Genomic DNA, 27,598 nt, shown 5'->3' on the forward strand with positions numbered 1-27,598 from the left:
AGAGAACTTCTCAACTTGGTAGAGAACATTTACGAAAAACCCACAGCAAATGTTATCCTTACTGGTGAAAGACTGAATGTTTCCCTCTTATGTTTAACACTGTACTGGGAAGTCTAATCACGGCAACTACTCAAGGAAAGTAAATTAGAAAGCTTCCAGACTGGAAAGGAGTAAGTAAAACTATTTTTATTCAAGATGACAAGATAGTGTATATTAGATTCTAAGAAATGTACTAAAGAACTATTAGAATTAATAAGCCAGTCCATCAAGGTTATAAGACACAAAATCAATACACAAAAAGCAATTATATTTCTATACACTAGCAATGAATAATCCAAAAATGAAATGAAGGAAGCAACTTCATTTATAATAGCATCAAAAAGAATAAAATACTTAGAATAAATTTGAGAAAATTTATGAAACCTCTGAAACTTATATACAAAAAAACTACAAAATAGTTTATTAATAGAAATTAAAGACCATCTACATAAATGGAAAGATATTCTGTGTTCATAGGTCAAAAATCTTAATATTGACCTACAGGTTTAATGCAATTCTGGCTTTTTTGTAGAAATGGATAAGCTGATCTTAAAATTAACATGGAATGTAAGGGACCCAAAATGGCCAAAAAAATCTTGAAAAAGAAAAATGAAATTTTGAAGTTTTCAATTTCAACACTTACTAAGCTACAGTAATCGATATAGTGTGTATTTGCAAAAAGGGCAGACATCAATGGAAGACAGTGGAGAGTCTATAAACAAACTCTTACACTTATAGCCAATTGATTTTTGACAATGGTGCCAAGACAATCCAATGGGGAAGGAATAGTTTTTTCAAAAATTGTGCTGGGATACCTGAATATACACCTGGAAAAAAATGAACCGTAGACCTAAATCTATAAAACTTTTAGATGATAAACACTGACAAATCCTTATGATTTTGGGTCAAAACGCTTTCTAAGATATGATGCCAAAAGAACAATAAAAGAAAAAAATTACATAAACTAGACTTCATTAGAATTAAAAACTGTTATGCTTCAAAGGACACCCTCAGATAAGTGAAAAGGCAATTCACAAAATGGGAGAAAATACCTGCAATATATTTGATGAGGGATTTTATGCAGGATAAAGAACAGTTAAAAAAAAAAAGACAATAAAAAGGCAACACAATTAAGGATTTGAGGCATAAGAGTTGAATAGATGTTTCTCCAAAGAAGATATACAAATGGCGAATAAGCACATGAAAAGATGCGGTATCAGTAGGAATTAGAGAAATACAAACAAATCACAGTGACCAACCACTTCATACCCACCAGGTTGACTAATACAGATGTATTTTTAAAACCTAGCAATAACAAGTGTTGATGAGGATGTGGAGAAATTGAAATCCTCATAAATTTTTACTGTGGAAGTACAATGGTGTAGCCACTTTGAAAAATACTTTGGCAGCTCCTCAAAATGTTAAATATGGAGTTACCATGTATTTCAGCAATTCCATTTTTTAAAAAATATATTCTGAAGTGAACTGAAAACATGTTCACACAAAAACTTGTACATGAATGTCCATAACAGAAGAAGTAATAATAGCCAAAAAGTGGAAACAACGTAAATTGACATGGATGACTGGATACGCAATGTTGTATATATCCGTACATTGGCATTTTATTTGACCACAAAGGGGAATGATGTACAGATACATACTGCAACATGAATAAAGCTTGAGAAGGTTATGCTCAGTAAAAGAAGAGTCACAAAAGGCCACCAACTGTGTGGTTCCACTTATATGAAATGTCCAGAATAAGCAAATCCAGAAACAGAGAGTAGACTAGTGGTTGCCAAGGGCTAAGAGAAGGGGGGTTAGGCAGTGACTGCCAATGGGTACTGGTTTCTTTTTGGGGTGGTGAAAATGTTTTAAAATTAGACAGTGGTGATGACTGCACAACTCTGTGAATTTACTTAAAACCACTGAACTGTATGTACACTTTGGAAGGGTGCACTTTATGGTATGTGAATTATATCTCAATAGAGCTGCTATGTTTAAAGGGGGACATAAGCTTTAAATAGACCTTTTACCCAAGAGGAAACACCTATCGTATCCTCTACTTACACATGCATATTTTCAAAAGCACACAAAATGAAATATATTTTGTAGGGAGAATATACAGTATATGTAAAGGAATGATAAAATCAAAATTTAGTGTAGTTCTTACGTCCAAAGTAGAAAGTGAGGGAATGCAACTGAGGGAAGCACTTCCCAGGGAACAGTAATGTTCTTTTTCTTAAACTGCCTAGGGATCATTATTCCTTTTATCTCTTAAATACATTTTCCTGCAAATCTACTCAGCATGTAATAAACTTAAAATATTTAAATGCATATGTATTTTAATTATTTTGAAAATATTTAATATAAGTAATTAAAGCCCCAATAGTTCTAAGCATAGGGAATAGATCACCAAGACCCTACCCCAGATTTCTGTAAATCAATCTGTGTGAAATAGTAGGAAACATGTGGTGTGACTGTCAGGGTGATTGTATAAAATGACTTATAATGAGAGCAGTCAGTGCCAGAACCTTATAAAAATGCTACTTTCGCACTTTGAAAATGTATTGTTGAGATGCCTTTTTTTTTGGTTGTAACAGTATACAAAACAATGGAGAAGCTGAAGACAAATTTAGGCAAAAGGTATCAACATTCAGCCTTTGGCCCTGAACTCTTATTTTCAGTGAAGAGAGCCGAGTCCTTCAAAGACCAGCTGCAGCTTTCTAGCTAAGAAGCCATAATGGGTACAAAACGCTCAGAATTCTCTGTTAAATAGAATGGATAATTATGCCTATACATCAGAGTTGCCATGTAAGCTTCCTGCCTCGGGAGCCAGGCTGATATGCTTGGGGCTAGAAAAATTTGGTCATCAGCTAGCTCATTACTGGTGCCCAGAAATTTTGATCTGGCTGTCACAGCTGGAGAGAGGCCAGGTGAACACAAGAAAATGCCTGCTTCACTGTTGCATCCCTCTAAAGGTTGAGACTACCAAAAGCAGAGGAATACTAAGACAATTCAGAATAGTGATGGTGAAATTCAGTGTTCTGGCATCCATGCATTTCCCTTTAGACAGTGCAGCTGGTATTTTAATTCTAATGTCAAGCACAAACTAATTGTTTATCACTTATTTTTTCCCCCATAACACTGTAAGGGCTTTTTTTTTTTTTTTTTTACAAGTAAAACAAAAACAAAAGTCTCATTTAGTTGAATTTTTAAACATCTATTTCCTAAGATATATTAAAAAGTCATTTCTAAAAGCATAAAAACACCAGTTTTATCAAGTTTTGCCTTTGAAACCTTGAAGAAATCAGAGCTGCTCTTGGCTCACATCTGTAGGGCTCAGTGAAGCATTCCTCTGGGGACCAGAAGTTCAAGGACGATCCTCCCTCCAGACTGCTTTTCTTTTTCAAATAAAGAATTGTCTTAAAAAATTGGAGTGTTTCCTAAGGGTAATATTCCTGTCAGAAACTGGGCTGCATTATCTATAAAAAAAAAATTTTCCACTTCACTTAGTTATTATGCTCAGGACAAAAGGGATATATCATCCAAAGCAGTAAGTGTTCTGTGATGAGTCTTCTTTTACTAAAACAGTCTAAGATCCTGAAGATAATTTTATGTCTAATCAACTTTTCATCACAGTAACAAGGAATAAACAGAACTTACCTCCATGTACAGTTATTTTGATTAACATATCCATAGAGAAAGCAAGCCACTCCTACTATTGCTGCCAGGAAGAGCATTTGAGTGTAGTAGCCCAGCCAAGCAAAGTAGATTCCAATCTTTTCTCCATAGTATTTCCTGAAGAAAGACAGAAATGGTTTTTAGAAGACACATTGAACCACTTTGCAGCTTCATCCTAACGTTAATCTCTGATTTTAAATACCGGAGGCCTTAGGCTTAAATGTCTTACTCAATTCATACTCAAAACATGTTCATTTTCTTAAAGATCCCAAATTCCACTATGAAACAAATATTTTACATATCAAAGAAGTACTGATCACTGGTGAGCCTCGTGAAGCAAAGTCAATTAGAAGAAGGCAAAGGAAAGAAAAACACTACCCAGTGAGCCAAGAGAAAACATCACCATCATTCTTTGCAAACACTAACACATCTGATATATTCTCCAAAAGATCGTTTTTAATATGCATGAGACCAACATGAACGATCTGCTCCCAGTGACCCGCTTTTGCTTATCTAAGGAACTTCCTTGGACCAAATGTACTGTAAATCACAAATAAAATAAATGCAATGTAAATCGCCAATACAAGAAAATGACTGATGATAAGTCACTGATAATGACTGAGGAATCCACTACCCTATCTTCCTTATATCTGGCACTTCCATTTTTTCCTAAGTTTTGAAAACTGATCAATGGAAGAAGCCAGGAGGCATGCTAGAAGCAAAAGGAGGCAAGGTTGGGGCACCTGGGTAGCTCAGGGGTTGAGCACCCGCCTTCAGCTCAGGCTGTGACGCTGGGGTCCGGGGATCGAGTCCCACATCGGGCTCCCTGTAAGAAGCCTGCTTCTCCCTCTGCCTCTCTCTGTGTGTCTCTCATGAATAAATAAATAAAATCTTTAAAAAAAAAAAAAAGAGGTAGGGAATGAAGCAGTGCCAGACTATTCCTGAAAGGGAGACAAGGACAGTTAGGCACTAAGAGTTTAGAGGGGGTGAGAACACAGGCACAGTGAGATGATCACTAGGTGACTATGGTTGTTGTTGATACTTTCCTAGACCGATTCACTCCTGGCTCAGTACTGGTCCACAGAAACTGTAGATTTACTTAGCATTTACATCTCATCTAGAGGCCTAAATGAGACCTCTGGCTCATAGGGAGCTGGGCTGAGGTCCTTGGGCTTAGCCTGGTGGGCCTAAGCTCTGAGGACAACCTGAAGTCCTCAGAGACTTCAGACAGGAACATCTGTGGACTGAACCAGTGGTCACAGGGCAGCTGGGAAACTAGCCTCCAAGGTCCTAGACCTGGGTGTAGGCCACACCCCTGGGGATAAGGAAGGGCCGACACAGACATGGAGTCAGGAGTCAGAAGGAACAAAGAAGACCACTGAGAAATTCATTAATTGCACCATTTGGACCTTGTCTGGATCTCTGATCTGAACTAAAAAACTGTTTAAAAAAAAAAAAAAGTGACAATCAGGAAAAACTGAACATTGCTTTTTGGTGACTTTAAGTATTAAGGTTGCATTTAAAGGAGACCTTGTCATTTACAAATAGATACTAATGAAATAGACTGATATTTGGGGTTTTCCTCAAAATGCTCCAATGGAAAGGGATGAGAAGGAGGTAGAGATAAAAATGAAACAGACTAGCTCGGAGTCTGTACTTTTTTGGAGCTGGAGACAGATACACGGCGTTTTGCCTTACTGTTCTCTCCACTTTTGTTTGTGTTTGAAATCTCCCATAATAAAATAGAAAACAAAGCAAAACAAAAACTATTTGGTGCTTTAAATACTTTTCAAAGTATTTAAAAAATACTTTTAAATACTCACTTTTCAGGTCAAGTGGTTTTCTTAAGTCAGTGGGGGTACAGTAGAAAGAACCAGCACTTGGCTCCAGGCCCACTTGGGGGGAAACCTGACCCTCCTCTCCTCGCCCCCCACATCTGACCCATAACTGAGTCCTGCTGACTCCCTCTGACTACACACATTCCAACTGTGCTGCCCCGAGTTCTCCTCTGGCCAGTCCCACAGCTTCCTACCTGCCCTCACTGCTTCCTGTAGCCTTTGGTGGCCATTCCCCACATTATCTTTGCAAAATGGGCACGAGATAAAATTGAGTACCTAAAGTATCACAGCTGCTTCTCATTGCACTTAAAGTCCAAACTCTTTTCCGTGCTCCTGCTACCCCCTTCTAACCTGTGTCCTCATCATTCTCTTTCCTCATTAGCACGGGGCTTCGCTATTTCCTGAATCTTGCCAATGTCCCTGTGTCTCGGGCCATTGCGCAAACTGCCCCTCCTCCTGGGATGACTTTTGCCAAATCCACAAAATTTTGGCTCCTTTTCACTATCCAGTTCTTGGTTCATATGTTGCCTACTTAGACATAACTTTCTTCACTTCCTTCCCCTTTCCCCATCTCATCACTGTGTTTCTTCATTTCAATCAGAGATTTTACTTTTTTTTTTTTTTTAATTTGTTTGTTGGTTATTTTTGGTCTCTTTCTCTCTCCAGCAGCCTTGGCCAAACAACACAAGTTGCTGGCGAGCAGCTGACAATGGTGCTTTGAGAAAACAAATGCTGAGCTAGTCATCACGTCTTGTTAGATATAGTGAAACAGTATCTAACAGTAGATTCAGGAAAGCAGTGAAAGCCTGTATCTCTTACCATACAATTTAAGCTAAATCTAACATTTATTCCTGTGTAATGAAGAATATGGTGGGTCTTTATTACCAATTCCTGGGAGGTAACCTCTAAACCCTTGGGATTTCCCAAGATAAGAGTGTTTTTGTTACTCATGAAGAACCCCTGGGACCCACCTAACAGTTTATGCCAATAACGTGGCTCATGGAGGGCTCATAGTCTGTGCTAATGGGATGACTCAGGAGGGAGGCTGGTCATGCCAGGAAGACCAACCATGTGATTAGAGGGTTGGAGCTTTGAGCCATAGGATATTGGGAGAGAAAGGGGCTGGAGACTGAGCCACTTAGGCAATGAGTCAATGAGTCACGCCTATATAATGAAGCCTCAAGAAAAAGCTCTAGGCAATGAAGCTCAGTGGTCTGGGTGAATGTCCCTCGTTGTAATACTCTTTGTATACTATCACTTCAATGCCATGAGAGCAACCCTGAATCCTCCCACCGGCATGCTCTCTACAACACCTCACCTGATAAGGTCCAAGGGCTGCTTTTTATATATACTTCGTGGATGAGCCCACTCTCTGTACAGAAGGTACCGTTCACTCGGGCAGCTGGGATCCTCTGACCTTTGGCTGAAGTTGCACTGAGAAGCAGAAGCAAACAAAAGTGAGCATATAATCACTAGGTGTTCATAAATCTGTTTATTCAATATGGTACTCATACTTCACAGGCACTTGTGTATTTGAATAAGGGGCCCTCATTTGCTGGAAGGGACGGATGGATCATCTAGTTTTTAGTGATTCTCAAACAGTGGTATTATTAATTGCTTGGGGCCACTTGAAAATGTGGGTGGGGAGGAATGCTTGATTGATATAATCCTGAAGAACACCTCAGGTACCTGGTGGGAGCCCTAGAGGGGCTTTATGTCCTACAAGTGTGCCAGTCCCAAACATTTAAAAACTGGGCTGCTCCGGTTTGGCGCCTGCCTTTGGCCCAGGGCGCGATCCTGGAGACCCGGGATCGAGTCCCACGTCGGGCTCCCGGTACATGGAGCCTGCTTTTCCCTCTGCCTGTGTCTCTGCCTCTCTCTCTCTCTCTCTTTCTGTGTGACTATCATAAATAAAAAAAAAAACAAAACAAAAAACAACTGGGCTGCTCAAGTGCCAAAGCTGCCACAATACAGGCACATCTGATAGTCCAGCGCCCTTTTTGGACGCCCGGGGGAACCAGGGCCTTAACTGGTTAGTACCAAGGTCAATTCTAAAACCCAGGGATAGGGGCACCTGGGTGGCTCAGTCAGTTAAGTGTCTGCCTTCAGCTCAGGTCATGATCCCAGCGTCCTGGGATTGAGCCCTATATGGGGCTCTCTGCTCAGCTGGGGGTCTGCTTCTTCCTCTCCCTCTGCCCCCCCCCCCACACACACTCATGCACATTCTCTCTCTCTCAAATATATAAAATCTTTTAAATCAATTAATCATCAATCAATCCCAGGCATCTTTGTCTCCCAATTCAGCAAGTTAGTCTGTGACAACGTGTAGAAGAGAAACAACAAAGAAGTTTGACATATTATACACTTTGCTTAATCAAAAAGCAAAGCTTCCTGCCTCTACTTAAATTCAGTCACTCTTCCCAATGGACTCATTTTCCTTCCTCCTATTGTAGAACCAGATTACCACCAGCTAAGCCTTAACATGGGTCCCTACCTCCATTCACTTCCCTTCCAATACAACAGGAAATCATTCCTTAGCCTGGGTATGGGATCACTGCAATTAAAAGAGGCTCTTAGTGGGAAAGAACTGGGCATGGACAGATGCCAAGTAAATACTATTGAACTTTGCCATCCCAGATTAATATTCATGACAGCTATTTGCAAGTGTCCCCAAGGTTCATGTCATGCTATAATTACTAGTTTTGCTGGGCACAAGTATAAAATCCATGGACCATCAGGCTGGGCTGTCGTAAGGTCCCTTCATCAGGAAGTTCAGAACCTGCTTCTCCACCCAGCTCTCTGCTCTCTATTTACACATGTGCATCAAGTAGCTCTTTTGTGTCCTAGTTTATTATTACATACAGTACGTTTCAGTAATGTCTTCATCCACAAGTACATGGACTACCCAGTAGCAATGATCAGTCTCAGTCTTGGCTTTCTTGGTTTTAGAGATTCAGATAAATTGATAGTGAATGTAACAAAGCAATAGCACACTATAATATAGTATTTAATTTATTTCAATGACAGAATTTATTTAAAGAGCTTGGATATAATATCCTTGCATTTATGGAATCATTATGGGTTTGAAGCAGTCACATTTTAAAATTTTCATTTCATGAGAGATGTTATCGGCTTGAGAAGTGCTCTTGAATTGGAGGAGCTGCTGTCATCTCAGAACGGAGTCCTTAAAAAATGTCAACACTCTGCAGTATTGCCATCATGACGAGAACTCTGACAGATGCCTTTTTAAAAGCCTTGTGATATTCCAGGACACGAGAAAGTAAGAAAATGGTATTTCAGGGGGGAAAAAGTCTGTGTTACAGAAAATGATAAGGGAGCTCTAACACATAGTTTGCTTAAAATGGGCTGATACTTTCCTGGTTGATAATAACATCTGTCAGTAATTATGAAGATCGCTAAAACTTGCATTGTACTTCCTGTGTGCCAGGGATGGTTGTAACATTTGACACGGATTAATTTAATTAACCCTCATAACTCTAGGACATAACTCTATGAGGTAAATATGATTATTATTCCCATTTTGTTGATGAGGAAGTTGAGGAACAGAGAGGCCAAATCACTTTTACGAGGTCATCTAGCTAGAAAGTGGGTCTTACCTGCTAATCTGCACTGCTTTACATATGAACTAAGGGGCAGCTACTGTTTTAATCATTCATTCATTCACTCATTCAAACTGATGGCGTTCTGTATGCCTGAGATCCAGCAGTGAACAAAACAACCTGGTTCCTGCTGTAGATGAGCTTGTAATCCTGCAATATCCTATCATCATTTTACGGAAGAAGAAACTCCAGGTTAAGAAGATTAGCCCTCCTCTATTCGCACTGGAGTACACCTTGAGTATTTTATTTCATTTTTGCCACTTGACTTACATCATGGAGAGGGAAAGCTGCTTTGTAGATCCCAGAGCTGACAAGTTTGTTGATGCCAAACTTTTTAACATTGTCTCTTACTTGATACTGGATCCGAGAGAGGATGAAATAAACCTAAAAAAAAAAAAAAAATTCCAAAATAACCCACCATTGTTTACTACTGTAACAAGAAGCTGTTTTCTTTGGTTGGGCGGGGGGGGGGGGGGGGGGGAGGGACAGCTTGTAAAAACTAAACTAAGCCAATCAAACCAGACCACTAATTATTCAAACAGCAGGTTCCAAATTACTCTAAGACAGCAACTAAATTTGGTTTAGACTTACAATGCGGCTTCTGGTGGCTGGATTGAAGAAAGTATCTCTATCATGAATATAAAAATCATTCATCCGATTCTTCTCAAATGGGGCAGTGAAAAACTCTTGCTCCGGCTTGATGATACTTTCATCCACTTGGAGGACTTTGGTAAACCAGCTGAAATTACCGAAGGCTGAGGACCGGGTTTTCAGATCATTGGGTTTCAGAGGCAATTTGATGTGCATTATCTCAGCATACGTACATAACACCTCCCATGGAGCATGTACTTTTACAAATATAAGCTTATCATCCAAAACCTAAAATGGAAGAATAAAAAACACAAACCAGGAAACCAAACCAATTGTTTCCATAATTTTAAAACATGTAGATTTTTCTTATGTTGCTGGTAGTTAAAACACAGGATGCTGGTAAAAATGAAGATAAACTAAAAACAGACTTGCAGGCCATCAGACATTTTTGCCTTACAGATAATTTCTTGGTTCAGATTACTGAGCAAAAGTTAAACTTCTGGGGATCCCTGGGTGGCTCAGCGGTTTAGCACCTGCCTTTGGCCCAGGGCGCGATCCTGGAGTCCTGGGATCGAATCCCACGTCAGGCTCCCGGCATGGAGCCTGCTTCTCCCTCTGCTTGTGTCTCTGCCTCTCTCTCTCTATTTCTATCACGAATAAATAGGTAAATAAATAAATCTTTTTTTTAAAAAAAAAGTTAAACTTCTTATACTTCTTTCATAAAATTACTATTTTAAATGAAGAAAAGCAAACTTGTTCATTTGCCCATCAAATTTTCGTCACAAATTGGTGACTAAAAATAAAAACACTAGAATATTCATTGCACTGTTATTTTAATGATAATTTTAAGATTTCTAACTCAGAATAGGACTCTTTAAAATGTTATATATCTGTTAAATGTCATGACATGTGCCCATTAGAAAAAGATGTCGGTATAGAAATACATCTACTACATATTAATAGAAAAGCAAATTATAAAACTGAAATAATAATTTGCCTTTTTGAAAGGGAAAATGCATATACTTTGAGGAATAGAAAAGTTTATGGGGTGCCTGGGTGGCTCAGCTGGTCGAGCATCTGCCTTCAGCTCAGGTCATGATCCTGGGATCGAGTCCTGTATCGGGCTCCCTGCTCAATGGAGAGCCTGCTTCTCCCTCTCCTTTTGTGTGCTCACTCACACACACACTCTTTTTCTCTCAAATAATCAATACATCTTTAAAAAAAAAAAGTTCAGAAGAACCACAGGTTATTTATGCATACTAAGAATATAGAGGATTTTTATTTTGTTATTCTTATATTCTCTAATTTTTTGTAAACTGGTTATAAAATAAGAAATCTTTTTTTTTTTTTTTTTTTTTTTTTTTTTTTTTTTTTTTTTTTACATCCCAGAAAGAGCACCTTTACTAAACAGAAAGACAAAACGTGTCAGGAACCCAACCAAATACACAAAGCAGCAGGTGAGATTCCTGATCAAAAAGACTCCCACTGGAACATAAATAGATTCCCCCTCGAAGTACACATATTTCACAGGAGCGTGTACATATATATGTAATATATTAGAAGAAATTTGGTTTCTACCACAAGAAGTTATTCAGAAATAATAAATCAACATCTGAGATCGGGAAAGGTGCACATTACGAACCAGGCGTGCACCCCTTCCTGCACACCTTCCCTCTGTACACTATGTACACTTGCTGGGAGAGGGCTGGGGCAGGCGACTCTCTCTGCCCTGGTCCCTAGACCCAGCACATCCAGTGTTTGTAGAAAAGTGTGCCAGGGAGGGCAGGTGTCCATGTGGCCGAAGCCCGAGGCCACTGGCCACCTGCCTGGAAGGCGTCCTTGGCCTTGGGGTGAAAGGGAATTGCTTGGGACCCCAGGAACGGCATGGCAACGCTCCTGGTTTACAGCAGCAACCCTAATTCTGGGGTCGACCTGAGGTCCTTGAGCTCTTTGTAGTTTGGCCAGTCTGGACTTCTCTTAGGATCAAATGGCTTTTAGGAAAAGTAAAATAAGAAATCTTTTCAAGAAACTCTTAAAAGAAGAAAACAATCATTTATACATGCATTCAGTATTATATTCTTTGGCTATTAAAAAAGGTATGTGGACTTCAATCAGAAACAAATGGACATTCTACAGTGCAGATTTTGCTGGACTCCCCTTCCGGCCTACACTAGAGCGTGGCTAGGCTTGCAAGTTTCAATTGCCACTCTAGCGTCCCAAGTGACATGCAGCTTCCCAAGAGCAACAGCCCAGGACTGGAAAGGGTCCAACACTTACTGATCTTGTTGCTTCTAACTGGAGGCCACCACAGATGAGGTTAGATTCATATGCTTGTCTTTTTCTCTGTCAAAAGAAATTGGAAAATATGTTAGATCCTTTAGTTTTACCAAGGACAGAAAAAGTCTTTTTTTAAGAAAAACCAAACCAAAAAAAAAAAAAGAAAAACCAAACCAAACCAGTTCGAATCTGATAGATCTACTCAAAATGGCACACAAGCAATGAGAGTGCTCTGGCTGTTGGTAATTTGTGGGTGTGTTGGATTCCTGAGATGAAATGCAAGGGAGTATACTTGGATTCACTTAGCACTCTGGAAGGGCTTGATTAGTCCCATGGATTTCTGGCCGTTTGGGATGCATAAAAATCTCTGGCTTTGACACAATTCTAAAACCTTTCTTTTCTTTTCTTTTTTTTTTTTTTAACTTATGAGTGGTTTGGCACACAAATGGAGTTTTTTGAGTCCCATTCACTGATGTCATTTACCAGAATTAAAGCCCAGATCTGACATTCTAGACATAGCAGACATTCAAATGGTTCAATTTTGGATGTGTATATTTCATATCTACATGCCTTGAACAAATTCAATAAACAACATAAACAATTCTGGCAAAATTCAAAAGAGTGTTTTTCTCTCTGCAAGATTAATATATCCATGAAGATATATACCTCTAAATCTACAAAAATAGGGAACTACTTAATTGATAATAGATCTGTGTCATACAGCCATTTGAAAAGATGCAGAATGTACTATATTTATTGATATTAAATTCTATCTGGCTAGGCTTTTGTCAAGCTGTGTCCTAAGTTGTAAGGAAAGCATGTAAAGGTAGAGATTTATTTAACCTTTTAAAAGAATGCTTTTGGTGATGAAACAGCTATACTGCTTCATGAAAGCAGGAAAATGAGTGTAGACAGGCGTGAAGCATACAAACTCTAAAACCAGACTGCCTGTGTTCAAATTCTGGTGCCATCATTTATCAGCTCTTTGACCCTTGGCAGGAAACAAACTTTCTGTGCCCCACTTTTCTCCTCTATAGAATGGAGAAAGCCTCACTATTTCCTTTTGAGGTTCTCATGAGAATTGTATGATTTAAACTACATTAAGCATATAGACTAGAATTTCTATTTCTAGTCATCACAGAAGATTAATTGGACCAATTCTCCTACTGAAGACAACTGAAAAAGCTGGATCAAAAAATTTTTCTTTTAACTTTAACAGTTAACAAGATAAAAGAATTAGTGGATGATGGCCTAAGTCATCCAGGGGATCCATCAATCAGACCACTTTGCCCAGCGAGTATCATTCATGATTTGCCAATTGTCAAGGGGCAGAGAATTGGCTGAGCTGCAGTGCTATCAAAGTGCCTAGAACACGTAAAGCAGCTAGCAAATAGAAAACAGATGGTGCTGTAGGAAAAAGGCCAAAGGCCAAAAGGTGAAAAAATACACCTAGTATTTGGCTAAGTTTGGGTCCAACTGGAATCCCTATCATATTCTGTGGAAGTATCAGAACAGAATATTTCTTTAATTTTTATTTATTTAATAAGTGATGTTATAAAGTACTTACAACATGCTAGAGTCTAGCCTATGAGCTTTACAAATGTAATAAATGTAACTGCTAATTACTATTAGAGCATGCAAGAGTCACTTAGAGAAAACCCAGCAAGTGCTACAACTCCCCTAAACATGAATAAACAAGCTGACTTGCCATATCCCCAACCTCAACTTGGGAAGCTGCCTCAGACTCATCCTGCTTCTATGTAGGTAGTATTTCTCCACTCTAGAGCCTAACTGGCATTTTGATTCTTGCATGGTAGTCCAATTCTTGTGCCTGATTGCTTTTTTCTTTAGTATTGCTTAAAGCATTTTTGAGGAGCGCCAGGGTGGCTCAGTAGGTTATGGCTCAGGTCATGATCTCACGGCTATGAGATTGAGCCCTGAGTTGGGGTCCATACTGGGCATGGAGCCTGCTTAAGATTCTCTCTTCTTCTCCCTCTGCCCCTACCTCCAAAATAAATTAAAAACAAAACATAAAATAAAAACATTTTTGATCCTGTAAATAATGTTCACCATGGTGCTTGGCACAGAGTATATGCCCAATACATACTGAAAGAATATACTCAATAAATACTTATTCATTCCCTCTACAAATATTCCTGAGAGCGTCCTTCAAAATATTGAAAATTCAAAGAATTTAAAATAGTTTGCTATGGGGGGGGGGGGGGGCAACAGAGAAACCCGGCATCCCATGACCTCAGACCTTCTTCTGATAGAGAAGAACTGAAACATTTACCCATGTGTTTCATGATGGTGTCACAGGCATTTGTTGTTCTTTATGGCCACCCAACATTTCGACTCTCCCCAGAGCCCATGCCCATTGTAGGAGATAAAAACACTCCTTCATTCTCCTTCCTGGTTTTCTGTGAAGTTCAGCTGTTGGCACGTGAGCTAGGCCTTGTCCATCAGACCAACCACTCCAGACTCTCACTCAGAAGCTAGTGACACAAGCTGGGCCAAGGAGAACTCATTGTAGGATGGTTGGGAGAGGGAATGCCAGTTCCAGAGACAGCAGAAGTGGAAGTTATAGCAGGAGATTTTTGGGCATCACTGCTAGTCAGTGGTGCCAGCAGTGGCTCTAGGCAGCAACCATGTGTTCTCTCCCAAAATGGCTCTGTAGTGGGATTTGGGGAACTGCTCCTGACTGCCTGGTTTCCAGGCTTATTTGTCCAACTCCCTTCAGAAGAACCTGGGAGCTCCCCAACACTCTTCTGATAAACTCTTTGTCTGCTTAAGTTAGAGCTCATCTCTGTTACTTGCCAGACAGAATCATGTCTGACACAGTAACTGTGAACTAGGGAAAAGTTGTCAGCTTAAACCCCACATCACTGTACAGTGGAGGGAGTGGGTGCTCTGAGTACACCAGACACTGACTTCCTCTCTTTCAGGGAAGATGACTCATCCTGAGTCTGTACAAGGGGCAACCCAGACTGTCTCATTAGCAGGATCCATGACTGTGTCTTCCGTATCCTTTTGAAGTCACGAATAATTTCAGTTAGAATGTGAAGGCTCAGGCCCAACGATATTCACTCTTGTAGACAAATCTTTCTAGTTAGAAGAGCAGGAGAATCAGTCACAAGAGGAACTTCTCTAGTGGCTAAATGCCTATTTTAATAATTAAGTGCTGGCAGAAAGAAATCACACAACTGTGCTAACTGGCCTTGTTATAAATTCATGGACCTACCACAGTTAGTAGTAACTGTAACATACAGTTACATTATGACACCCAGCCATCTCCTTCCTGGCCCTTAGTCATCCACCAGGGAGCTGCTTCCAAACTTTCAAAGAGCTCCTCACACTCCACACCTAACTCCAGACCAGCACACTCTGCAAGTGACCTTGCTTCCTTCCTTGCAGGGAAAATGGCAGCCACTCATGTGAACTCCTGCAGGTGTCTTTGTACCTATCAATAGCTAGATGCCATCTCTCTTCTTGGGGTCAGGAGACTGTATCCTCTTGGTATCTCTTCTTGAGCTTGCTTAAGCAATACATTCTCTTTTTCCCTTTACTCTTTCCTCTTCATCACTCTTCTTTTTTTTTTTTTTAAGATTTTATTTATGTATTGATGAGAGACAGAGAGAAAGACAGAGACAAAGGCAGAGGGAGAAGCAGGCTCCATGCAGGGAGCCCAATGTGGGACTCAATCCTGGGTCTCCGGGATCACGACCTGAGCCCAAGGCAGATGCTCAACTGCTGAGCCACCCAGGTGTCCCTCCTCTTCATCACTCTTATTCCCAGCCAACAAACACTTAAAATGTTTCCCATCCTTAACAATATTAAATCCTTCCATGCCCCTATATTCTCTTCAATTACCATCCTTGCCTCTAGACATGTCTTTCTTTTAATCTTGATACCCTCAGCACTTAGAACAGATCTATAATAGAATAAACATGCAATAAATGTCTGATGAATGAGTGAATAAATTGAGTGGATGGTGGACTGGTGGCTGTCTATTATGTAGGGGTAGACTGAAGAGTACAAATTACTGAGTATAGCAACTAAGTCCCCCAAAATGTTCTGTGAACTTTTAGTTACGAGTATTACAGGGTATGACAGAGAAGAAGAGATATAGTTTAATTCTGGAGTGTACTAGTACCAGATAGCGCAGGGACATCCAGAGCATGAAGTGATTTCCAGACACCTTGGAGTCTGAATTACTAGATGACAAAGGGGATGGTTTAGACAGCTGGAAATGAACCAGCCCCCCCCCAGGAAGGCAGTTCTGTCATCCAACATACAAAACACAAACTACTCCTTGTCTTGTTTGTATCAGCTGCATCACCATGACTGCAACATACTAAACAGTGTAAGTAAGACATGGCTCCTCCTCTATGGAATTCCTAAATTGAGGCTACAACTCTTTACTGCCTTCACGGGACTCTCTCTTTTCAGAGTTTAGTCTACCAAATAGCTCCTTTAGCTCTTCCAGTTTTGGTTTCCTTTTGGAAAATACTGGCATAATAGATTCAGAATCAAAATTCAAATCCAGGTTTTGTGACATTGGGCAAATAACTTAAATCATACAAGCATCAGTGACTTCATTTCAAAAACAGGGTAAGAAATATCTTCATCCTGGCTTTTTTTTTTAGGGATCAAATGTCATCATGGGTATAAAAATCCTCAGTATCATGCTTTATACAAAAAAAAAAAAAAAAGCCTTACAGATATGTTAGCCATTACCATATCCTCTTTTTCTGCCTTCAAACATGCTCAACTTCCCTTATTCCATAAATCAATCAATCAATCAACCAACCAACCAACCTCTCTTCCATGTAGGCCTTAGAGGTTCACCTCTTTTTCAATCAATATCTGAAACAAAAATAGGCAACCCTAAACCACATGGACTCCATACTGTGCACCCCATGACCCCTAATCCTCCAGTGAGACAACAATGACATTGTTTTACTAGAACTCCAAGAAATGGATCTTAATGCTGAGTTACACAGCCCTCTCTCTTCTTGACTCTTCTATACTACTTGGTCATTCTGGTCTTCGGACTCCTTCTTTGATATCTGATAAATGTGTATATCTGTGTGAGATAGCGTGTGTGTATGTGTGTGTGTGTCTATCCTTTTTACATTTTGAAGGTTGTAAAAACACAGCTCTATATCTCACTTTTCCCTCCTTCCTGTGTACAGTAAGGGAGGTCACTGACAAGAGTGAATTGTACATGGGAGTATCAAAGGTGCAGAAAATCTTAGAAATATTTTTCTTCCATCTCATTTTAATGACTCAGTAATATTCTCTCAGAGATGTACTATAATTTATTTAACAAATCCCAAATTGTTGGACATTTAGGTTGCTCCTAATTTTCCCTATTATAAAAATCCTTGTAGAACAGTCTTTGTGCATCCATTATTATTTCCTCGGATAAAGTCCCAGAAGCAAAATTGTTAAATCAAAGAGCGTATGTAATTTTAAGTTCTTTAATATGTACTGCCATACTGCCCTCCAGAAAGGTTGTACTAATTTATCCTATTTTAGTTCTTATCTAGTTCTTTACAAAGAACTCCTAAGATATTTACCTGATTTCTCTCAAGATAATTGGTAGACCTTGAAGTTGGTTTATAATGCCCTCTATTTTACCACTCACTATAAATACTTAAACAGTTGAATCAAGGATAGGACATTTTTATTTGCTTAAACATGTTAATCTATCACCTTGGAGTTACTTTAATAAGACAGTTCTTGTTATTTTCCTTTGGCAAGGCAATTCACAAAGAACTAGTGGAATATTTTAAAAATTGATCAAACCAGTTTTCTTGGTTTGTCAGGTAGCTAAAGTAAATTAGCATATGTGGTGTTTTTGTCAAACAAGCACATACCAGGAAAAGACTGATTACTTAAGAAAAGATTGCTTCAATCTGTTTAATATGAAATCATCATCTTCACTTCTCTGTAGAATTTATACTTAGATAAGTAACTGTTCTTGACATTTAAAAAAATGAGGGTAAAGTTGTCTTCCATGTTAAAAATGAAAGAAAATTAACATTACACATTGACTGACATAGCCATTATTCAATAAATACTTGTTGAAAAAATGAAAATGAAGTCACACAATTTTTAATTAAAAATTATCTATGGACCTTATTGGAAAACTTTACATATATGAACCTAAACTATGTTCTATAGTCTATAGTCTGGATTTAGCAGCAGAAAATAACCAAAGTAGGCTCTTTGGCTCTGAAAAATGTCCAGTCACACTTTAGATTGTACTACAGATTCTTCTGTCTCTAGGAGAACAAATTCATTGGCATTGCAACCTGGATCTTTTTTTTTTTTAATCTAGTTCTAGTAAATCCAAAATGACTGTAATCACTGAGGACCTGAGTATCTCACAAAAAAGATGGATGTGATTCTACTACTGTTGGTGGAGAATGGTGCTGGGGGTTCAAAGGAGAAAGGATAAGAGTACCTATCCTACCCCAGAAACTGGAATTTTATTCATGTCTCTTTTGAGAGGTTAATACAGCTGTCAGAGAAATAAAGAATAAAAGCAATCAAAATCACAAAGGACAGACTGGCATAATTAAGGAAGCTTTCTGTCCCTAAGCACCTTAGATTACACATCTCATTTGGCTTAATAAAGTCATTGTGAGGAGGACTGGCTTGTGAATTATACAGCAATAATACTGATTGTAAACACCAATCTGCCATTTTCTTTATGTCACCCAGCTTTTGCAGAATTAAAAAAAAAGGGGGGTTGTAATGCCTACAAAGTAAAATTACTGAACACACTGTAATGATAATAAAGCACAAATCAGTTGGGATTAATGAAATATATGCATAGATTACTTTCAAGTATTCTTACAGCTTTGTTAGGCAAAGTACTGATGGTACTGTCAGTATTTTTCAACTTGCCAATCTTTGTTAAGCCTACAAAGGTACGAAGAGTAAGTTAAAGGTACTTAATTTGTACCAAAAATTACTGTCTAAGTACTATTTATTAGTCATATATCACGTACTCAAAAAGGTTCAGTAAGCAGAATAAATAATTTAATTGGGACTTAATTTAAATTCACATGTTGGTGATAAAACATTTAATGTCAGTGGACCGATCTGATGAGGAATTTACTCAAGTAGGTAATATGTGTTCTCTAGGGGACAGAAAAACGATGAGCATTCTAAATAATAAGCATGGAATGGAAGTGAATACTTAGCTGAAATTCACTTCCATATCTTCTTTTTAAATTAACATTTTAGGTGTAATTCCAAAAGAAATAAATGCTCTCTGTGGGTAACTCAGAAAACAGAAAATTTCTGAGAAGGGGAGAAAAGTCACCTTATAACAACTCACTGCTGAGATAACTACTATAAATATTTTAGTGCAATGTTTTCCAAACTTACTTATTTATACAAACAAGTTGGAGCATTTGCTTAAAATGTGCAGATTCTTGGGCCCTACTCCTGGAGATTCTGACTCAGTCGGTATAGGATGCTGCCTGAATAATCTACTTTCAATGAGTAAAACAGGTGCCTCTTACCAAAGTTAAGAAATACTGTCGTTAAGACATACCTTCTCTATGCACAGAGCAGCTACTCTTATTATTACTTATCCCTTTCAGCCTATTCCTCATAAAAATTCAGCATAGTTGATTTTTCCTAATCTTATACCTTTTAAAAAGTGAGATACAGGGAACTGTTTGAAACCACAGGGGCAAATGACAGCTTATTCATTCAAACCCCTAAGGTCAGATCTCAGAAGGACCGATCAGGGAAATGCAAGGATTTTCTGTTCTCCACATCTTTGTGAGATGAAATAGAATAATCAGGTTTTACTTTTTAGGATTTCACTGACCTTTTTATTTGACTGTTTTAAGCACTGGACCTAATGACACTTCCCATTTTGGGAGTTAGAAGCAAGATTTGGATTCATTGCTCTTGTGCTGAGTACTCAAAAATAAAACCAAACATGCTTATACCAGCAACACATTTTGTAGCTGTAATTTGAAACTGCTGATTCTAATTTACTTTATTCCTTTAACCTACAATCTGAGTATAAGTAAGTAGGGTGTAAAGAAAGGAGATAAAAATATAAAGAAGAGCTCCCTGCCTTAGTCTAAAATGCTAGCAAATTGAAGTTAGACCGGATTTTTTTGCCTAAAAAAGAAGAGAGGACACCTACCAAAATTCATCTGAGAAGGTAAAACCAGCTAACACCACTTGCCATCATTTCTTCTTAACCTATCCTAATCTAATGCTCAAGTTTCCATTCACAGAATATCTGTGGCAAACGTCATTTCTAGGAAATTTTATGCTGTTCTGATTCTTTATAATCCCTCTCTGCCATTCTTTTATTTCTTCAACTTGGAGAAGATATGCCAATGTTAGATCTATTCAATCATGTCTTCTCCTATATGAGGTTCCATGGAATGAATTTCTTTCTGGGAGATCCTCAGAACATTATATTTCTTTTAAACAGTTTTGTTTTTATTGTGTTAAAACTTTAGACCATATTAATAACATCTCCTATTTTCTTTGGCCACTAGGAAACTCAGAAGCAAATTTACAGCTGAACTCTAACTTCTGAACAGGACCTGTGGTTAATAAAAAATCATTTTGTTTATTACTCTCACAGACAGTTTCATTTTATTTTCCTGGGCTTTACATTTGTAACTCTGTGTTTCTCATTTAATTGTTTTTATTCTTGATATTATTTCCGTAAGTGACCTCAAATACTTTTTAATGAATTATAAATAAACTATGTTAATGTAGTATTAGCATAAGTAGGGAGCTAATGACTAGGAAAATTATACTTGCAAGCTGAAGTCAATAATAAATGATTTTGAGTTATCTATACTGTTAATTATTGCCCATTAGCCACAAATACCATACATTTAATACACATAAGGCTTAATGAGAAGTCAAGCCATGTGATCCCTCAACAGATTTTTTAAAAAAAGCACTTAATAAAATGTAAAACACAACTATCATAAAAACTCTTAGCAATCTAGGACTAGAAGGGGACTCCTTTTGCTTTTTGAAAGAAAACTATCAAAATTTTATAGCAGGTGAGATATTTAATGGGGAAATTTTAGAAACATTCCCCAAAAAATCAGGAACATGAAAATGGTGACTACTATGTGTTACTGGCTTTATTCAAGAGGGCTTAGCTGCTGTACTTTAACAAGAAAAGGGAAAAAGTGTAAAGGTGGCAAAGGTAGAGCAAAGCTCTCATCATTTATAGATAATAGGTCTTTTTCTGAGAAAACTTAATAGATGAATTGGAAAGTATAACTAAAAAGAGTTTATCAAGGTTTCTAGGTAGAATTTATGAAAATCCATGAACTTTTTAAATACACAATAAATCACAAGCCACAATTTAAAATGCTTCTGACAATATCAACAAAATTTTAAAATGAGACTAGTTAATAAGAATGTATAAGATCAGAGAAAGACAAATGCCACAGGATTTCACACTTCTGTAGTTTAAGAAACAAAGCAATGATCATAGGGGGAAAATAAAGAGAGAGAGACAAACCAAGAAACAGACTTTCAACCATAAAGAACAAACTTGATGGTTATCAGAGGGCAGGTGGGTGGAGGGAACGGGTTCAATAGGTGAGGGGGATTAAAGAGTACACTTGTGATGAGCACTGAGTGTTGTATTAAGTCTTGAATCACTAAATTGTATACCTGAAACTGAAAAAACGAACGAGCAACCGAAAAACAGTACAAGATCTTCATGGACACTGTTATAAAAGTTTACTGAAAAATATAAGACCTCAGTAAATGGAGTGATATAATATATTCACTGTACTAGAACTTCTTGATGAACTTTGAAACATGTCCAAAGAGATCTCATACAGCTTCTAGGCAAATATTTCTTTCTTTTTTTTTTTTTTTAAATTTATTTAAATAACTCCGGGATCATGCCCTGGGCCAAAGGCAGATGCTCAACCACTGAACCACCGAGGCATCCCTAGGCAAACATTTCCAACCTCATGATAACTCATCTAACATAACGGATAACAGTTTTAAAGGCTGACGGGTTCTGTAACCAATTAGTTAGCTGTCTCACATTATTTGAAAGGTTGGATATAATTTAGTTTGATTGCTCATTTCTTAAAAACCTTGCATGCTAGGATCTCCACTGGCCCGATCCTTCTGCCACATACTAAAGAATTCTTAAAGTCAGGTATTAGACACAAATTTCCACATCCATATATGAAATTTTCATCAACTTCAAGGAAATAAATTTTCCATTAACTTTTAGGAATGGATTGTGCAGATAGAAAGTTATATAAATAAAACACTTACTCAGGATTGCTTAGACTGTCTTTGTGCTACCTTGACCCCCCTACCCTCTCTACCATCATCTGAATCATACTTTTACTTGGTCATAAGCTCATCTGTTTGAAGGGATGCCCAGCGTCATACAAAACAAAATCGAAAATAGATGGACTCTGCCACTAGTTTGTAGTGCTAGCAAAAGGAAGTGGAGGAAATGTTACAAACAAAACTGAGCAGAAAGAGTTGGAGAAAAATACAGAAAATTGTTTTCATTAGAACATCTTTGCTCTTCCTAATGTACATCGAACACATTTATATATAATTATATATAATTAATCATGTGCCATGCCGCTGGCTACCTACTGAACAGTCAGTGGTTTCCCCCTTCTTCACTGCTAAGAAAAGCCTGATGGTTTTTCAGGTATTGGGTGATCCAGCAATTTACGAGACAAAAGACTCATCTTCATTTGTCTATGCTAATGATGCTAAGTAATTCCATTCATCTTGCCAACAGTCATTTTTGGAACAGACCTATGATAGACAAAGAACTGTGAAGGGAGATCTGCTTAGGGCTTTTATAGGGTAGGGAGCTTTCTTCCCCCCCTAAAAAAGGGCATTCCCTATTCCCACCTCCAGGTGCTTCAAAGTACCACCACCATCTTGTACAAGGTGAAGTCAGTTTAAGAACAGCAACATATTGAGGATGGACGGCAGGGCGGAAGGATGTGATGAATTCAATTCCTGACAACCTCTTTAAGCCAATAAATTATCTAACACAGAAATGATGTTGTTTCTAGGCTACTTCTTAAGTGAGGAAATGATTTCCTTTAGGATTTAAGCCACTTTAAGTATGGTTTTCCTGTTCTCCATTCCTATGGAGAAATGGCTGTCCAGTCAGATACTAATTTTCCACTTTCCTGTTTCTTGTAGTAAAAGAATATTCAAAGTGATTCAGTGTCAAGGACAAGTGGCATTTAGGGCACATATTATTGAAACAACTTACAGTCATTCCCTATGCCTATCGAAATGTAAACAATTTATGCTTTTAAAGGAAGGTGTGAAGTTCCTGAAGTATTTTCACTAATATAAGAGGACAAAGTGACATGTTATTTGGAGATCTGGCTAGGAAAAATATTTTCTCTTTTGCTCATGGGAAGATGCAGCCTTTTACTCCTCTATGTTTTGTAGCCCTACCAGATAACTTCTCTCTTTCTCCATCCCTAGAAAGTATTTAACAACACTCTTTAGATCAGCTACAGGCAAAGTCTACCTTGGTGTTACTTTAGGAAATCAATATGATTTAGACATAATTTTTTTTTTCCTTCAAAGAAAACAGGATTTAAAAATTGCCTTTCCTTGGTGGAGTCCTAAATCCTGAATAAGGCCTGGCAGATGGTATGATGGAATTCACAAATATTTTTCTGATTAATAAAAATGTGATTCCAAAGCTGAACTTTAAATTCTGGTGGAGTCTAAGTAATATGTACAAATACAACTCAAAGCACTTCAAAGCACGGCTTATAAAGACCAACATCATGGTACGTCTATCTGTGAGTTCAGAGATTGCCAAATTAATGATTTTTTTTTTCCTCCTGATTTATGAGAGTTACTTTGGGACCTATGTTTCTGTGTAAAACAAATGCAGCATTTATTAATAATGTAAGCAGCTCTAGGGCCCCTTTACCATGGCAGTGAAACTCTTGTTTAAATCCAGAACTGTTTCCTTTACACTTTAATGGATTAGATTTGTTTAACTTACTTTACATAGTGCTCAATGCAGTTCCATTGGCATATGATGGATGTTTAATGAATATTTGATGATGGTGACTATGACAGTACATTAATATATGTTAGTGTCCACAGAAAAATGATAAAACATTCTAAGCTATATTACTCTAGCAAACATATATATAATGTATATATTATGTGTATATATATAGAAATTATATAATAACAAAAGAGGAGTCATGCCTTTTCATATTCATACATTAGTTCTAAGAAAACTGGAAATAAAAGTAAAGGTTTAGGAATTAATATTTATTATCTAATACATACTAACAATTTATATAATATTTCTACATAGTATTTTACTCAATCCTAACTACAACCCTATGGAATGAGTATTGGAGTTCCCACTTCCTGAACCTAAGATGCCATCAGTGTGTGATGAACCAATATTTTACGTATCAATAGGAAAAACTCCACCAATGAAATTATGATATATCATTTGTAAGACATACCCTGATTGTGAAGAAGGCAAAATGGAAAAATAACATGCATCTCAAAAATTACAATAAAATATGATACTGATCATAAAATTCCCTCAAGTCATAGAGCCAATTAATAGCTGTGGCCAAGACAAGCCGGCTGTCCACCAAAGATTCAGTTTCCCTCCCATAGTACAGCATTCCTATGGAGAAATGGCTGTCCAGTCAGATACTACATTTTCCACTCTCCTGAGTTCTGACCAAAAGAATGTGGCATAATTGATGTCGTCACCTCCAGGCCAAAGTGGTGAAGAAGCACAATTACTTTCTCCATCCTTTCTCTTAAACTATTATTTACTTTAAAGCTGAGGATGATCTCCCTATAGAAGATGGCAATATGGCAAAGCTTCTGTATCAGCCTGAGTCCCTGAATGCAAAGGACAGAGCCCTACCCTTTTCGCTAAACCCATCGTGCCAAACAGGAATGTCACATCTGACTTGACATGAGCAATAAGTAAACTTTTATTGTGTCAAGCCACTGCAATCAGGGCTAGTTTGTTATATCAATTGGAATTACTCCAAATAATTGGAGTGGTAGAAATAGAATTTGAATGTCAAGTTCCAATGCATGTGATACCATGCAAATACAAACCTCTAAACTTACCCCTTCCCAAACAAAACAGGTATGATGGCTTCATTAAATTTTAAGATTTCATCAGTTGGTTTGAAGCATAGGCAGAAATGATGCATTTCGGAAAGTCCAGAGAGGGACAATTAAATTTGTGTATATGTAATAGCGTAGACATGAGAACAAAGGAACAGGGAAAAAAAAAAAAACAAAAACAAAAACAAAGAATGAGGGAGTTGTTTCCATAGTGGGAAACAATGACACGTGTATGCTATCTCCTTTTTGTCCTGTTTCAGTTTAATATAGTTTGGGTTCAGGTAAAGAAGATCTAGGCTTTTTTTTTTTTTTTTATAACCCTAGCCTACTAAATGGTTTACTATCTCCAGATAAAAATACTTAGAAGAGCTTGAAGAAAAGGAAAAGGATGAAGCAGCAGCTTGACTGGCAATGAATGAAAAGGCAGGAAGGGAAGTGACAAAATGGGAGAGGTGACTAGCACGGGTTCTCGATTTAAGACAAGACTGTGAACCATGGCTTCATGACTTCTCATGCTAGAGTCAGTGACCTTGGGCAATCATGTGACCTTAAGGGTCCCCCCTCTTGTCTATAATGGTATGATAACAGAATGCACCTCCCAGGTTACTATGAAAATGAAATAAGATAAAGCATGCACGAGGCACATACCACCCATGAAGAGCACAGTGAAGGCTAGTTACCACACTTACTACATTTGCTGTCATTATTAATCATTAGTTTCCTTTCCCACTTTGTAGCAAATAGGCATGTATGCTTTTTTTTAAAAAAAGACTTTATATATTTGTTCATGAGAGACACAGAGAGAGAGAGAGAGAGGCAGAGACATAGGCAGAGGGAGAAGCAGGCTCCCCGCGAGGCGCCTGATGTGGGACTCGATTTCAGAACCCCAGGATCACAACCTGAGCCTAAGGCTCAGGGCTCCGGCTCCACCACTGCACCACCCAGGTGCCTCGCCAAGTATACTTTTAATGTAAATATCACATTTTGGTGAGATAGATTAATATAGTATATTAATAGATATACTAGATTTAGGAAATCAATATGATTTAGGTATAATTTTTTTTTCTTTCAAAGAAAACAGGATTTTGAAATTGCCTTTCCTTGGTGGAGTCTCAAATCCTTAATAAGGCCTGACAGACGGTATGATGGAATTCACAAATTCACAAATATTTTTCTATTTCTCACAAATATATTAGCACCTGGGTGGCACAGTGGTGGAGCATCTGCCTTTGGCTCAAGTCACGATCCTGGAGCCCTGGGATGGAGTCCCACATCAGGCTCCTCACGGTGAGCCTGCTTCTCCCTCTGCCTACGTCTGTCTCTGCCTCTCTCTCTGTGTCTTTCATGAATAAATAAAATCTTAAAAAAAAATAATAACGTAAATCTCTTCTACAGATAGAAAGTGCAATTCCTTGGAAGAAAGTCTGTCTTCAGCTGTGAAACCAACTGAGGTTAAGAGCCCAAGGAAGTTTCTGCTTCAAATTACAAAAGAAAAAATTGTTAACATGGCTTGAGGGAATGATGAGCAGAGAAAATATGAACGTATGTTTGGTACATGATATTTCAAACACCAGTTTCACTTTATTGCTTACATTAAAAAAACCATTTTTTTCACTTCACAATATCGTAAGAAATAAAAACGAGAATAGCAAAAACTTACCCTTTGTTTTTCATTTGAACCCTTTTTATTGGTTTCTTTTCTACTTTCATCTTCATATACTAGAACAAAGTCGATTCTTCGCTGACCGTCATTAAAAAAGAGGGAGTCATGTTTTCCATTAAATTCTTCCTGTGTGGAAAAACAAATTTTAATCCAATTGTTAAAGTGTCAATTTATAAGTGTTTATTTTCTAGTTTTAATAGGTACATCAGTGTGTTTAGAGAGAAAGAAAAATCCATTCCTAGTCACTTAACCAAGAGGTCACGGTCACCATGATCTTTGCAAGCAGAGCATGTTCTTGGTGAAAGGAGTCCTTGAATTGAGCAGTTTAGGATTATGCTACAAACACATGGGAAAATATCAGTATTTTCTACATAAACACAATCATCTCAGAATTATTCCCTCCTCCAACAGCAAAGGAGTATCACTTTGTAAATAAACATGGTAACCAGAGGTGCCTATCTGAAGGAGTGAAGTTTAGTTTCTTCATTTACGAAGAAGAAAAATATAAGACAAAGCACCGTTTATGAAAATCTCACCCTTCCTAAGTCATAATTTCTAACCTTTTTACCATTTTTCATGATTTCTCTCCGGACCTTCCCAGTTTACAGAAGGTACCACTTTATAACATTAAACCAAATCAGATGATGCTTTGATGAACACAAAAGCTACAATGGCTGTTGATATTTGTTCCCAAATTCATGAAAGATATCCCTTCACTCCTAGCAAAT

At 37.9% G+C, this 27,598-nt stretch overlaps 1 protein-coding gene and 1 long non-coding RNA gene across 6 annotated transcripts in view; one reads left to right on the forward strand and one right to left on the reverse strand.

The window, feature by feature from the left end:
- The window catches only part of LOC140617229 (uncharacterized), a 51,409-nt gene extending 24,558 nt beyond the window's left edge, over window positions 1-26,851 (forward strand). The window contains exons 3-4 of the long non-coding RNA XR_012017450.1: window positions 26,404-26,494; window positions 26,603-26,851. This is a non-coding gene — a long non-coding RNA (uncharacterized lncRNA). The remainder of the gene's footprint in view (window positions 1-26,403; window positions 26,495-26,602) is intronic.
- Window positions 1-27,598, reverse strand: part of ANO6 (anoctamin 6) — a 186,210-nt gene that overhangs the window by 54,165 nt on the left and 104,447 nt on the right. For all 5 annotated transcript variants that reach the window (XM_072798241.1, XM_072798240.1, XM_072798244.1 and 2 more), the window contains 6 exons: window positions 26,868-26,996; window positions 12,047-12,112; window positions 9,770-10,057; window positions 9,449-9,562; window positions 6,877-6,992; window positions 3,703-3,837 (listed from right to left, as the gene is read on the reverse strand). In XM_072798241.1, coding sequence (XP_072654342.1) covers window positions 3,703-3,837; window positions 6,877-6,992; window positions 9,449-9,562; window positions 9,770-10,057; window positions 12,047-12,112; window positions 26,868-26,996 — 848 coding nt within the window. The remainder of the gene's footprint in view (window positions 1-3,702; window positions 3,838-6,876; window positions 6,993-9,448; window positions 9,563-9,769; window positions 10,058-12,046; window positions 12,113-26,867; window positions 26,997-27,598) is intronic.

Source organism: Canis lupus, chromosome 25 (assembly GCF_048164855.1).
Source record: "Canis lupus baileyi chromosome 25, mCanLup2.hap1, whole genome shotgun sequence".
Taxonomy (NCBI): domain Eukaryota; kingdom Metazoa; phylum Chordata; class Mammalia; order Carnivora; family Canidae; genus Canis; species Canis lupus.